Source organism: Pungitius pungitius, chromosome 5 (assembly GCF_949316345.1).
Source record: "Pungitius pungitius chromosome 5, fPunPun2.1, whole genome shotgun sequence".
In the NCBI taxonomy this organism is placed as follows: domain Eukaryota; kingdom Metazoa; phylum Chordata; class Actinopteri; order Perciformes; family Gasterosteidae; genus Pungitius; species Pungitius pungitius.
This window is the reverse complement of record NC_084904.1, coordinates 21,068,171-21,083,746: the sequence shown is the minus strand read 5'-3', so window position 1 is coordinate 21,083,746 and position 15,576 is coordinate 21,068,171. Positions and strand designations below refer to the sequence as shown.

The 15,576-nt window shown below is 44.6% G+C and overlaps 1 protein-coding gene across 1 annotated transcript in view; it reads left to right on the top strand.

Annotated features, from left to right (window-relative positions):
- ksr2 (kinase suppressor of ras 2) overlaps positions 1-15,576 on the top strand; it is a 59,474-nt gene that overhangs the window by 22,165 nt on the left and 21,733 nt on the right. Inside the window, 1 exon segment of the mRNA XM_062562530.1 lies at positions 15,394-15,566. Coding sequence (XP_062418514.1) covers positions 15,394-15,566 — 173 coding nt within the window.

Sequence of the window (15,576 nt, the reverse complement as noted above, 5' to 3'; positions counted from 1 at the left end):
GTTACATATCACTGCGCACGGGAGGGGGAGGGCCGATACGGCCGACTGTTCAGTGACAGCGCGGTTGTTACTCGGCGGGCTGAGCACACTCCGGCGGCAGGCCGCGCCGGACGGGCAGTCGGGCGCCACGACAGGCCAGATTTGGACCGCGAGTTTAACATATGTGAATTGGGCACTCATGGGCCACATAAACTGACGTTGCAGGCCTCGAGTTGGACACGTGTGCTCGAGACTCATGAAATGAGATACACAACGTTTGGTGGCTACCACTATTTAGTGCTGAAAGGCAGCTATTTACTTACCATTTATAATTTCGCTGGTAACCGCGTTATAAAGGCAATAAGGTACTTGAGGCAGTACTTTCTTAGTGTTTCGTACCTTATTGCTTAAATATTAAGTACCTAACTCGTCTATTAATGCTTGATCTGCTATCAACCCAGTGAATATTGTATTTAATAGAATCTAAATTGGTGGGAAACACTATGGTAAAATTGAAGTCAAATATATGTTATAAACTACCTGTAGAAATTAATTACTCTAGCATTGTATTCATTGTGACATTTCTTTTCTATGTGCACAGTCAAGCAGGTTAACAGCCATTTAAGAACCTTAAGATGACATAGCCTACCTGGTTAGTATGTTCACGGTCAAAGGCTCCTTCATTTCTCCGACATCAGCATCTGCAAATATGTAAGCGGATGGAAATGTTATTATGGTGTATGATGAACAAATACCTTCAAAATGAGACATTAAAAAAGAATGTATGTATTTTGCATTTGAAATCCCCATATACTTGTTATATGACCTAAACCTTAACATCATGATCAATTTGGGATTAAAAAAAAGATCTATAGAACCCTAGTTTAGTGTAATATTCCTTTGACTTTCTACAAACACCAATGTACAATCATCTCCTTGTGTCTCCCCTCTCTCACCTGTGCACTTCGAGCTGTCACTACTGGATGGCAAACATGCTCCATCCTCCTAAAAGCACAAGGGACACATTCAGCCAAAGCTATACATCCAACTCATTACAGTACTCTTTTTTTTTTTTACTGAAATGAATTAAGTTTATCTGTTATGGAATGCATTATAGTAACAACATCTACTTCTGTTCTTAACGACAAACATTATATTATCTATCTCAATACCTATGACAATCTGAATTAAAATGCCTATTTATACATGGGTAGATATTACAATCACTCTTTGGGCAAATGGAAAACTGCTTATTAAGTGTTATAGGCCCAAAAGCCACCGTAAGGATACTTAAAATGGTTAAAGGGAAATTAGTTATAATCCAGGTCTTAACGCAGATTAAGTATTACACTCCCTTTGTTGAGCATAATATTCACATTCTGTGTGAAAAGATATTGATAAAACATGAATATATTTATATAGTATATAATAAATAACTAATTAGCTGTCCAGCATTCTATTTCACAACGCGTGCACATGCTGCTGCTTGCACATGCTTGCTTATTGTTAGCTAACATTAGCTGTCCATTTAAGTTGAGTTTAACACATTGCAACAGCTCATTTTATATGGCAGTACATATGAAAATAGTATCAAAGTAAACTTAACAGCACTATTTGTGGTGCTAGTTGCACATGCTTGCTTATTGTTAGCTAACATTAGCTTCCCATCTAAGTTGAGTTTAGCACATTGCAACAGCTCATTTTATATGGCAGTACATATATTAATAGTATCAAAGTAAACGTAAAAAGCACTGTTTTACATTAGAAGCTAGTCCAATAATTAAAAACTCACCATTTCTATCCAGCTTCTGCAGCCAGCACCGTCACGTTGTCTGCTCCTCGGCAGTCTGAGGGAAATGGACGGTAGCAGGTGCTTGGTGGGGGCGTGGCCAGACCGAGGACCCCACGTGGATGGTAACAGTTCGGTTTTGTGTAAAGAAACGAAACTTAAGGTTCTTAACACAAAACCTGACATTGACTGTCCCCACCGTACCCTCGCCCATCCCCCCACTCCTTCAGTCACCATTAGCTTGAGGGAGCATTGGGGCTCAGCCTGTTCTGCTGGGCCTTGTTAATAACGTAGAAGGGTAATAGTAATTACTAAAACCGAAGGATTACATAAAATACCTGGTGAAGTTGAGACGTTATTACTCAACTAGAATTAAGTATACATTTTAATATGTATTTTATTTAATTTCTAATAAAACTGGAAGCATTTTTGAACAATTAAAAATGTAGACAAACATTGATATTTTAAGAATAAAAACTACAACTACTACATTTACAAGCCCTTGTATTCAGAACAAGTATTTATATGTGCAGACATAAATTATGAATTTAGAATGGGAAATAGCATTTAAAAGTGTAGTACTCACACAAGAATACACAAAACGTTTTAGGCGCTAATGATCATATTTCCGGTTTAAGAATAAAGAGTGGGGAGGGGCTGACAATTTTTACAGTCTTCTATGTAGTCTTTAATCAAGGTTTTACGGTAACTCACGCACTGTTCATACCGGCATTATGCCGTAAAAACTGACGTTGCTCTTCGGCAGGCTGCAGCATTTATTTTTACAAGTCATGTAGCGCCCAGCGGTCGGAGCTGCCCTAACTGAAGTGAGTTGTGTACAAGGTACACAGAACTGTGAAGCGCCAGAATCACTGATTGGAGAAGTCAAAGAAAGGGATAGAGCCACCATCCAGGTGCGACTGGGCTCGTGGCAGCAGGTAGATGATGGCGTCATCCACTCCCACATAAGGCAATGCAAATTGCAGAGGGCCCGGTGATGATTTTATCTGGGCTTGAAGGTGGGTCAAGAGCAGCCTCTCCAGCACCTTCATCACATGGGATGTGAGGGCAACTAGTCAGTGGTCATTGAGGCCACGGTGTCTCCTACAGCATCGGGACTGCCTGCTGCTTTAGGTTCAGAATAAGGAGATGTTGGTGGGCTTTAGACAGCTGGATGGCGCAGGTCTTCAGCACCCTGGGGCTGATACCATCAGGAGGCCTTATGTGGCTTCACAAGAGGTTTCAGTATGTACTCTAACTGCCTCACCACATACACCCTTGACCCAATCCCATTTACTCTTCTTCAGACTGAATTTCTTCTCACCATCCCCATCTCTGGTTTCAGGGTGTATTCCAAAAGCTTTCTAGACTGCCAAAGTCAGCCCCCTTTGATGTTGACAACTTCAACCAATTGTCTTCGTATCTGCGCCTATCAGACCCCAACTCAACTGAGACAGCCTGTCTCATATCGAAAGATTTGTCTTACTTATTGCAGTGTTATCTATATACTTTTGTCAAATAGTTTATATCGTTGGCAAGTTATCCATATATATGGGCTTTGGGGGAGGACAACCAAACACCAAATATTCTAGCACCGTTGATTCAATGTAGACATTAATGACACTTTATCGTGCTGCATAATATGTCATGCCATAGCAGGGTAGGAAATTCACATAATATTTAGGCCCCATTCAAGGGCGTAACCATGTATATTGGGGGGGTTAGATTGGTATTTTCTCAATATTTCCTAAAGAATGCATTGTTACGCACTTGCCCCCACTAACTGAAAAGCAGGGTTGTTTTATCAAAAAATTGGCGGCATTTTTTCATTAAACTAGTGAAATAACATAATACCTTTGTTAAAACGATTAAATATACTTATTTGGACTACATTTGGATGTATATGTAATTGCCATAAAATGGCAGTAATGAGACTATTAGGCAGTAGTTTACAAATCTAAAGGGTTTTTCTTAGATTCTTTGAATCAAAACAGAAAACATTAATCAGACTCATTCAATTTTCTTTTTATTTCTTTTATCGTTTCTCGTGTTAAGAGATGTCAAACAGCTTGACTATTTTGCAGAACGCTGTCTTCTAGATCAGATTCACAGCAACCAAAGTTGGCTCTCGTTTATTGAGATGATTACGCCATGCTTCTGTAAAAACAAAACTAATTTAAACCTTGAAACCCTCAATCAACTACAGTCTCAACTAATTGTATTTTATCCAAATACACGATTGGCTGTTAACCACAAGATGTCAGTAACCTTTGAGGAGAGTAGGGATTGGTATCGGGGGTTTTTTCGGTGCTAAACCGGTGCATTTAAAATTATTTCTGATTAAGCAAAAGAGCATATTGTTTATCCACCATGTGATAGAATTTATTATTATTTCTATGTTTAGTTAACGCTATGCTGTGTAAAATAAAGACGAAAAGAATCAAACGATCTGCCGTCATTTGCGTGAAGAAATGGAGTCACGTGTCTGCAGCTCAATGTGGCTTAATGGCGAACAGCACCGAAGGAACGTCGTTACACCCTCTGTTTAATACTTCAGTGGGGGGCTGTCCGACGGGAGGGGTGCAGTAGTTGCGGACTCACACTCTGTGTCCGCTGGAGAGCGCAGCTCTCCTGTATATGCGCACGTGTCTGTGTGTGCGCGCAATAGTGTGCCTGCATCCGTCTGGGCGATAGTGCCGCGTGCTGAAAGAGGGAGGGAAATACTGACTTAAATAAATAGAATAGAAGGGTGATGGCTAGCTTGCCACACGGTAGGCTATCGTTTGCTGCTGAGAGGACGGTGTCATCAGAGTGTGTAAATACATTTTTTCAATCGGCTCAGGAACCGAAACTAAGCACCGAAATCTGCGTTGCATTTTAGTACGGTAGGTACCGCGTAGGAACCGGTGCTATATTAGTACCGGTTCTCGGTACCCAACCCTATAGGAGATGAAACATTTCTCACTGACAGCAGTCTGTGAACCGTTAACTAAGGGTAGCTAGCAAGCCTCATTAGTTGGAATGCATTGATGCATACATAAAAATGGAACTTGCTTTTCACGACCACACCTGGGACATAACCGTATGTGGAGGCAGGACGGTTAGATATTTCAAACATGGGAGAGCGATAAGTGCTAGCTAGCTAAACTGCTAACGAGGCTACTCCTCGTCTGCTGGAGACTTAAACCGGGGTCGAGACGTTGTTCCTTCGGTGTTGTTATTGAGCTGCAGACACGTGAGTTTATTTTCTTACGTGAATGACAGAAGATCATTTTATTCTTTTCGTTTGGTCTTTATTTTACGCAACAAAGCGTCAACTTAATATACTATTAATAACCTTTTTCGCGGACCGCAAGAAGGTCCGTCAGTTAATAAGCACGTTGAAAGTTGCGGGCGGACCGGCCGGGTTTAGGGGCGGAGGGGTTCCGCTGGTGGGCGAAACCGCGCACTGAGGAGTGAACAATTGTAATCGTGATGGGGGCTGTAGTATTTGTGAGTGTCCACTGACATTTAATTGTCCAAGTAAAACACGCAGTACTAATATTAGTCATTGGCGCTGTATCTGTCCATCTTTATTATTTCACAAAACCGCGCACCTCTGTGACATCATCAACACATGATGGTTAACTTAACCGGAAGTATCCAGGGGCGTTTTATTTGTTTGAGCATGTGTCCCTATGTTTTAGCATTGCCTCTCTGAACATCACCATGTTTACATCATCCGAACGGCAGGTTCACATGATCTGAATTATTATTGTCTATTGTAATGGACTGACATGTTCTGTGAGCGAGATTACACATTAAGACTTTGTACTTGATGGAATTATTTCCCCTTACACCTACACAATCAGTATTTTTACTTAAGTTAAAAGCTTGAGTTGATACTTCAACAGAAGTATCTATACTTCTACTTGAGTAATGAATGTGAATACTTTTGAAACAACTGGTTATCACCCACTATGTTGCTCGGTTGCCTGGTGACGAAAGGACACGTATTTCGTGTTGTTTTTGCTCCACTTGATAAAGTCAGCAGAAGAATTCCCCGGTAGACAACGACATTGGTTGTTGCTAAATTTGAGGGCCTTTTTCTTTTGGACCTGAGATGGTGACGGAGACTGGATTTGCTCTCTGCGAACTCACAGGTCTGATCAAGAAGTGCTCCTTTTTTCTTTTTAAGAACGTTTGATCCTTCCCGCACACGGAACAACAGTCAAGGCGAGACTCAAAAACATTCAATGGCATTTTTGGCCCCTTTCGTAGTGATATTTGGGGCAAAATGATATTTCTTATGGGCAATTTTTCCCTTTGCCCTCATGTAATTCAGATGCAAAATAGCTCACACTGCAGGCCTTGGTTGATTCCAGGCTAAGGCATCCTACAGTAAAATATGTTTTATATTGATACTATAGCCTAAAAATAACACAGGAAAGCACTTGGGTAAATATACAAGAACACCACCCTAACCATTTTTGATGTTTTAGTTGCATTATTGGGGTGTTATAGATTTTAAATAGTTTACATATATAACAATCAAATCATGACTGTGCTGTGTCGTAGCCTATGTCACAATGTTCATTCTCATGCTCCTCCAAAAGTGTAGCAAACTGTCTGTGATTCAATGGTTGTGCCCTGATGAAGTTAAATATTTTAGTGACAACATCAATGACATGGTTAATTTTTGACTTGCAACACAGGCTGATGTATTATGTCACAACCTGGCTCTTTGGGCCATGACAAGATTGGAGTTGTACTGTTTTAAAGAGTTTTAACATCTTCTTTATTTAACATAAGCCAACGAAAAAAAGGTACACGACCACACCACCGGACGTCTACTGGAGAGAGAAGAGAGAATGAACACTGGGTCTTTTAATCTCAGGGAACCGGGCCCAGGTGCCTTCAATCACCAAACTCAGCCCACAAAATCCCACTGCAAAGCTGCTGCCTCCACAGCAGGGGTCACCACATTTATAAAATGCAAAAATATTGACAGGACTTGGACAGGCCTCTGTTGTGACACCTGCAAATTGGTCCCATTTCAGACCCAGCATGTTTGTGCATGCATCTACCTCCGTGAATAAATCGCTCCCTGTCGTTATCACTTTCATTGAGCGCAGTGCTGCCAGCTCCTCAGTTAGCTCTCGTCCAAAGCCAAGGAGAAGAATAAAAGTACTGCAGCTTTAGTCCATGCATGAGGTAAAATTAGACAAAAATATTTACTTTGTAATTTCCAATCAACCTCTCACGGGCCGGTCACGGACAGCCAAAGGGCCGGATGTGGCCCGCGAGCCATACAATGCCTACCCCTGCTCTATGCAATCCCTCAGCAAGTCAACAACTTGTCATTTATAGTTCACGCAAATATTAACCTAATTAATTTGATATAGAAAGTGTACACATTAAATGGTCATCCATCAAAGCATCTTGCTATATTGATTTAAAGTAAAATGTCTTTTGTACTCCTATTTTGTCTATGGATACAACTCTATACTTGCTTGTCTATTATCATCCATAGCGTTGTGATTAAACAGTGGGCACTGTTTATTAAGACAAGTTATCTGAAAATAAAAGACCTTATTGATCTCTGCAATAATTCATGTTACACTATTCATATGATAAATGAAATCAAATATAGACTATTATTACGATTGTCAATAATATCAATGATGACATACTAATAACAACATATCCTTAAAATAGTATTAAATAAACAGGCAAGAGTTTACATAAAGGCTAGTCTAACATTTTATACATTTGAAATAAACCTTATAATTGTTTTAATGAAATTGATTTTTATTTAATTGAATAATTTGATCAATATCAGTATTAATATTATGTATGTATGAATTTTTTGGTTTATTTATTTGTATACTTTTTATGAAATAAAGCATTTTATTTGTGGTCTGTTTTACCACCATCAAACAGACAGCATTGAAAGTGTATGTTGCGAAAATACCACTTTTGAACCGATAGGGGGCGGTAGTGAGTGGAAAAACAGCGACGCACACTTCAAGAACAGCCAACCTCATGGGGACTGCAGTACCCGTGTGCATCCACTAGGGGCGCATTCAGAAACACACTCACACAGTTTTGTCATGAAATTGATGTTCCAGGGGACCTCAGAAAAAATCATTGGGGGTGTATCTAGACACCATTTTGGAGCTTGTGGGAGGGGTTTGCCCGTGGGGACCTCATTTTAGGTCCCCACGGGGACACAAGTCCCCACCGGTCTGTGTGCAATCAGGTATAGGTCCCCACCGGCATAGAAGAACAAGAACACACACACACACACACACACACACACACACACACACACACACACACACACACGTGCAACAAAGGCCAAGTGAGTTTTCATCATGTCACAGTCCCACTCGGCACGTCACACCAAGATGGTTCTCCGATATCATACAGTTTAACGCCACCTTATGAGACTCCTTGAATGTTAGGCACCCTCTTATTGAATTGGATGTTTGCTAATAAATCACAAGGCTCCGGGGGGGTTGGCGTGATTCACCCTCCGCTTCTCTCGGGGTAATTCTACCATGCAAAGCTCCGGGGATGCAAATTAGCATCCATTGCATGACTAATTTAGCTGTTTGCTTTCACTGAGCTGCTGTACAAAATTGTATATTTTCTCCCTTCTTTCCCTCTGTTGCCTTTTTTTTTCTTTCGGGTCCCCCCCCCCCCCCATCATTACGCTCGATAACAGAGCCGAGATACCTGCCTTACCGCCTGTTGAGTCGACCCGGGGGGGGGGGGGGACACCGGTCCCCTCGTGGTTCTAGTGGTCCCGTCCGGTTTCGACCTCATGCCCCCGCCATCCTTTTTCCAGGAGTGACATGAAAAATGTCCCTTTTCTCAGCCAATCGGGCGTCTCGCCCCTTTGATGTTGTCCAACATGTGGCAACGGGCGAGCCCCTCCATTTCGTGACCACCTGGCTTCACCTGCCGCTCCTTCAACTTCTTTCCGCTTTGACTCCATCAGACTGTTTGCGCCATCAAATTCAAAATAGAGAATTCATTTTATTTAACGGCCAAGATACAGATCCGCCTCCACCCGGAATACACACGTCGTCACATTAGCCGGCGACCTCTGACCCCCCCCCCCCCCTCCCCCTCTCCACCCCCCGGAGGATTATTGGTCCCACATGCTCTGCTGCGAGGGACATTTACGTCAGAGAAGTAAGAACATTTATCCGTGTGTGTGTGTGTGTGTGTGTGTGTGTGGGGGGGGGGGGTGTAACGGGGGAGTGCGAGTATCTTCTTTTCTCCGGGGACGACGGCTCATCCATGTTCATCGGGGCCTTTAATGACAGGTCAGGTGAAAGGGGATGTCAATACGAGCCAGACGCTGCCCCCCCCCCCCCCCCCCCCCCTGCCTCCCCTCCGCCTCCCACCCGCCCCCCCCCCATCCATCGGCCCTCGGCGAGACTCCTCCCGGCCTCCCATCGGCGGCCCATAAATTGGAGCCATGATGGTGAATTTATATGAGTGTTTAGGAGCGGGGGTTAGCGCCGCTGGTGGGGGAAGGGATTTATTAGGCTGATGGTTTTTCCGTGGTAATTTGGGAACGAGTGGGAGCCGGGGTGGGCCAACATAACCGGATTTTGAGTGGGTGATTAGGAGCGGGGATCCTTAAAAGTTGCATTATTGTTATCTAAGAAGATGAGAGAGAGGGATCTCTGAGAAGCGACCGGGCTTTGACGCCCCAGGCGATTTTCGGGGAGGATTTGCGACGCGCTCAAAGCCTTTGATTCCTTTTACAGGGAATTCAGTCGGGGCTTTTGATTAAATTACGCGGACCGTACCGGGTCGAAGTTTCATCCCCCCCCCCCCCCCCAACCCATCCGTCTCGTGGGAAGATCAAAACGCATTGGATTCGAAAGTGTGAGACGACGTCAAAACCAAAAGAAGGACCCGGGGCGGCGTTTCGCACGTCCGCCCCCCCCCCCCCCCCCCCCCCCCCCGAAGGAGCGTCATCGGCGTCGTCCGTCGCCACGGCGATGACGTTCTCATCAGGATCCCTCTGACGTCAGAAAGTCACGACGGGTAATATCCGGGTTTTAGGCAACACCGTCGTTTACCGCTCTTGAACCTGCGCTTCAAAACTACGACTTTAACACAAACGCTGTTCCTTCAATGCTGGGATCAGGGCCTGAGCTATGGTTTCATTGGTTTCATTGGTTTCATTGGTTTCATTGGTTTCATTTGGACCGAGCGCCGGAAATGACTTCTTATCCAATTTGATGCCGGCGAAAATACACACCCAGACTGGTTCTGGTGTGGAGGCGAGCGATAAGAGAAGTAAGCTGGAACGAGATAACACCTCTGGGCCGATGATTGCTTCCTCCAAAAAGCTTAAATGTATTCGATTTTTTTTTTTAAATCTCAAAAGCTGAGCTGTGTAACTTCCATGTTAAGATTCTTCATCTATACATTACAACTGCTGTTGTACTATTCAGCTCCTCACAGCTCACAGAGGGCCTTCTCTAAATGCCAAATTGGTGTTATTTGTACAAACTGATCAACTATTGGGAATATGGATACGAAAAAAATGAAATATGATACAACAAAAAAATTGAAGAAACTGAGAAACTACACAATACTTCTGGGATTTGATACCCGACATGAACCGCTGCCTCGGGCTTCCACGAGAAATGACTTAAAACCGCTGCCATTATAATGCTGACCACAACACAACTGTCTTTTTTTTTAAATAACAAGGAAATGTGCCACCGATACATAACGTCAAAGTATCTGTGAACACCATGTTGCTATTTTAAATCCTCCGAGAGATGAATGGTTCTTTATTCCTTTCCCCCCCCCCCCCGGATAATTTTTCCAAACAGCGGCTCGAATGACGCACGCCGGATGCCCCCCCCCCCCCCAAAAGGCAGATTATTTTTGCCAAGAACCTTTCCTCGTTAATCTGCGTTTCCGGGTTGTCGGGTTTCATCTGCGAAGCGATGCCGTCGGTTCGATGCCGACTCCTCGGAGCGACGGCCAGGTGCTGCAGGTGAGGTGAGGGGCCCCCCCGAAGGAAATGGTCCCAGACTGAAAAGTTTCAGGACTCAGGTGCTCTGGAAAACCAGATATAATGTTATGATATAAAAACTTGTGCGAACAAGCGACTGTCTCCGTTTTCGGGGTCGAAGCAGACACAAACCCCCCCCCCCCCCCACCCCCCCAGTAATCTCATCTCCTGGATTCACAATGGGAATATTTTACACTCACAATGCTAAAAAACATTGCAATGGAACATTGGCCGAATCCCATCTGACTTCTTTGTTGCGTCGCCATGACAACGCCTCTCTCCCTTGTCTCTCCGCTTCTCCTCACCGGCGGATCAGGTTTCAGGTTCGTATCAAAGCCGCGGCGGCGGCTCTCCGACGGGAGGAAACCGGCCTTTATTTTACATTCAATTGCACTTCACGCGCACGCTGGAACGGGGGGGCCGCCGTCGACGCTGTGACACGCGCGTGGCGTCCTGCGCGTTATTTAGGCTTCCTGGAAACACTCTACTCTTTGACACAATGAGGAATAAATGCGTTTTGCGACCTGTTTTTTAGACGTCTGTGAGAAGAACAAAACGCTGATGGTCCTCAAACGGAACACCAGAGGGATCTGGGTGTGTGCCACGAGCCGGCCAACTCAGGTTTTTTAACAGAATATACTGATGGGATGCTGCCTTGAGGCAGTTTGAATATGTAGCAACTATATATTTGAGCTCCGTTAGAACACTGTTCGTTTTCTCTCATCTGCATTTTGCTCAAAACCATTATTGTGTCACGGTTTGGGTCCTCTTCATGTCTTATTTTGTAGTTTTCATGTCTCTTGTGTCCCTGGGGTAACTTCACTTCCCGCCTTGTCCTGTGATTGCCTGATTGTTTCCACCTGTGTCCAATCACCCGCACCTCCCTTGTGTATTTAAGCCCCGTGTTGCCTGTTGTCCCTTGTCGCGTCATTGTCCATGTCTACCCATCGTTGGTGCACGTTCTTTTGGCTTCTTGGTTCGCTTTTGTGCAAAATAAAGAGCACATTTTGGAAATCTGAATCCTGCGTTTGAGTCCTGCCTGCCTGCCTGCCTTCAACCTGCACCCTCGACACCCTGACATATTGTTGTTCTATTTATCTTCATATCTTCATATTTTGCTCCGAGGCAGTAGGAAAGTTTGAAATGGGTTAAACAGATAAAAGATGTGACACAATTTGAAGTGTTAACGGTTTCATCATCAATCCTTCACCAACATGTTGACTAATCACCAATAGATGCAACTGGACGTCGCATTGCTTTAAGGCTATTGTTTGGAGAAACAGCTGTTAAAGTGATTTTAAAATCCCATAGAAGGGGAAACAAAAACGTCCCATTTCCTGCACGAAGTCGTCAGCGTCGCTCATGGCTTCACGTGGCAGAAGAACTAAGGAACGGAATTATTCCAACGCTAATACAAACGTTAGGGAAGGGTTAAGATGAATGAATGAAGGTAAAAATGCACTTTTGGAATTTCAGGAGTTTTGTAATTAACAAAAAGGGCGTTGGAAGTCAAAAAGTCCACCGGCTCTCGCTCTTCTTCTTCTGAGACTTCTGAGTCTCACACAGCAGCTCTGTGGCCTGATGATTATTCCTGCCACCTTTTTTTTTAATTCCGCTTCCCACCAACTTTTTATTAAAGCAGCGCGGAGACGAGGTGCCTCTTTGGGCCCGAGGTGCACACGCGGATCGACTCACGGACGTTATTGCTCTCTGCCGGACGCACGCAGGCGGTCCATTTATGGCGGCTCCATTTAAGGCGGCTCCATTTAAGGCGGCTCCATTTGAGGCGGCTCCATTTATGGCGGCTCCATTTATGGCGGCTCCATTTAAGGCGGCTCCATTTGAGGCGGCTCCATTTGAGGCGGCTCCATTTGAGGCGGCTCCATTTGAGGCGGCTCCATTTATGGCGGCTCCATTTATGGCGGCTCCATTTGAGGCGGCTCCATTTGAGGCGGCTCCATTTGAGGCGGCTCCATTTGAGGCGGCTCCATTTATGGCGGCTCCATTTGAGGCGGCTCCATTTATGGCGGCTCCATTTGAGGCGGCTCCATTTATGGCGGCTCCATTTATGGCGGCTCCATTTGAGGCGGCTCCATTTGAGGCGGCTCCATTTATGGCGGCTCCATTTATGGCGGCTCCATTTGAGGCGGCTCCATTTGAGGCGGCTCCATTTGAGGCGGCTCCATTTGAGGCGGCTCCATTTGAGGCGGCTCCATTTATGGCGGCTCCATTTGAGGCGGCTCCATTTATGGCGGCTCCATTTGAGGCGGCTCCATTTATGGCGGCTCCATTTATGGCGGCTCCATTTAAGGCGGCTCCATTTGAGGCGGCTCCATTTGAGGCGGCTCCATTTATGGCGGCTCCATTTGAGGCGGCTCCATTTGAGGCGGCTCCATTTATGGCGGCTCCATTTATGGCGGCTCCATTTATGGCGGCTCCATTTGAGGCGGCTCCATTTGAGGCGGCTCCATTTATGGCGGCTCCATTTGAGGCGGCTCCATTTGAGGCGGCTCCATTTATGGCGGCTCCATTTGAGGCGGCTCCAGCGCTTTGCCGCGTCACTGTGGAGATATTTGGATGAGCTGCCGCTAGCTGGTTAGCTAGAAAGAAAGCTGTGCAATATGCATGACCCCCCTCCCCCTCCCCCCCCGCCTTTTTATAATAAAACCCTCTTGATGTATCGAGGCGTTGGGGAAATATGCCATTTGAAGTATTGCTGCTGTCTGTCCTTGATCAAATGGAACTTTTACATGAAGGTGAACCTGTAATTAACGTCTCTGCGAGTGGGTGGGTGGGCGTGGGGGGGTTGATGCATGGCAGTATTTTTAGCCTTTCTTGCATATTGTGCAGTGAAAAGCACAACTTTCAAAAAGACAAACCAGCAAGAAAAGTTAAAGCAAAGCTTTGACCGCCGAAAACGTTTTTAGACCTTCGATGTTTCTTCTTTGCCAAAATCCCTGATGCTGCAACATGCTTTTTCTTTAGTTTAAAATATTTCGACACTATAGAGCAGCCATGCCATGAATACTGATAATAATAATAATAATAATTATAGCAGATATGTCATTTTACCATGATTTTAAAAGCCAAACCACTAGTTCAATAATGATTGATTATCAACGCATCATCCACTTGGTGTAACTTTGTGTTTCCTACTCTTGTCAGAACAGGAATTGGACCAGAACTGTTTTTTTTGCATCGGCCCACAGTAAGAAAGAGCCTTGACGTTGGCTTAGTGAAACAAGAGTTCCTTCCAAAAAGTCGATCCAATTGTGACCTTAATCTCAAAAGTCAAACTCGGAATTTAAATATTATGACCCTTAAATTACTCCAGCTCCTCTTGCATATTTCATTGTTGAACAGCGGAAAAAAAAGAATATGAAGAATAAATCAATAAATCAACAGTTTAATAAGCAGGACACAATCGGGTAAGTTAATCACTACCAAATGTCAAGAGGAAGCGTCTGAATACTTTGAGAAATAAAAGGCCGCCGGGGTTTAGTGACTTAAACGCTATCTGGAAATGTCACACAGATACTCAGTGATTTCCTCCTCTTCCTCCTCCTCCTCCTCCTGCTGGACCGGACCGGGAGGGTCCACCTCCTTTCCGGGTTCTTCTGCCTCTCCGTCCTTTATAAAAGTTAAAAGTCCTCCCTTCAACCATTGGTGTGCCGAGCAGAAGAGGGGGGGGGGTTTGAGTCGGGTTCAAAGTGCATGAAGGCGGATGGGGGCTCTCTGACGGAGAAGCGATGGGAGGTTCTTTCGGGTCTAATTGCATGACTCCGTTTGGGGAGCGAGAGGCCGACGCGGGAGGGAAACTTCCCGTGGGATTTAAGACTTAACCAGTGTTACTTTGACCGAAAAGTCCAACCAAGCATACTTATTAAAGTACTTATTTTCACTTTTAAAGTCTTTTTTTTTTTTTGGATGGATGAGCGCTCTCTCTCTCGCTCATTTCCTCGCCTCTCTCCGCACCGATTAAACAAAATGTCCTTTTGTGCGCGCTTTGGCTTTTGTTTTATTCGACGGATTGGTTGACATTAAGGTTTTAAACGATGAAAAACCAGTCAAAATAATACATCCTGGTGAGATCACCACTCTAGAAGCTTCAACACTCAGACGATGCAAAAGTACAGCTGACAGAGTTCCTCTTTGCATGTAAAGAAAAAGATCTCTTGAAGTTTTATTCTCATTGGAAATAAAAACAAGGTGCAGTCTATGTACTGAATACAGAGAGAATCCACCAGGGAGGAAATAAACTATTGTAAATCTAGTTCCATAAGCTCTGCTCGGAGCGAGTGCTTGCATGTTCACAGGTGATTATCATCCCTCTAATTCAATATTCACACGACTGTATTCATTCATTCATTCATTCATTGTGGGGGTGTAGTTTTCTGCGCTTCTTCTGCTTCTCTCGTAATGGAAAGAACGGCTGCACATCACTCCAAGGCCCGTAAAGTGTTCCACGTACCTTCCATTCGAAATAAAAGAAACCCACTCTGGGCCTTTGATTGAACCAGTTACGTGTGTGAGTGTGTCAATCTAATTGTTTTGTCCCTTTTGCTGTGTTGTTTCCCCCCCCCCTCCTCAGAGCCAAGAAGAAGACCAAGCCCTTGAACCTTAAGATCCACAGCAGCGTGGGCAGCTGTGAGAATCTGCCCACGCAGCGCTCGCCCCTGCACTCCGAGCGCTCGCTGCGCTCCTTCTTCTTCCCGACCTTCATCCCGTCCACGCCTCCGGTCCACGCCGAAACGCCGTCTGCAAGTGAGCCAGC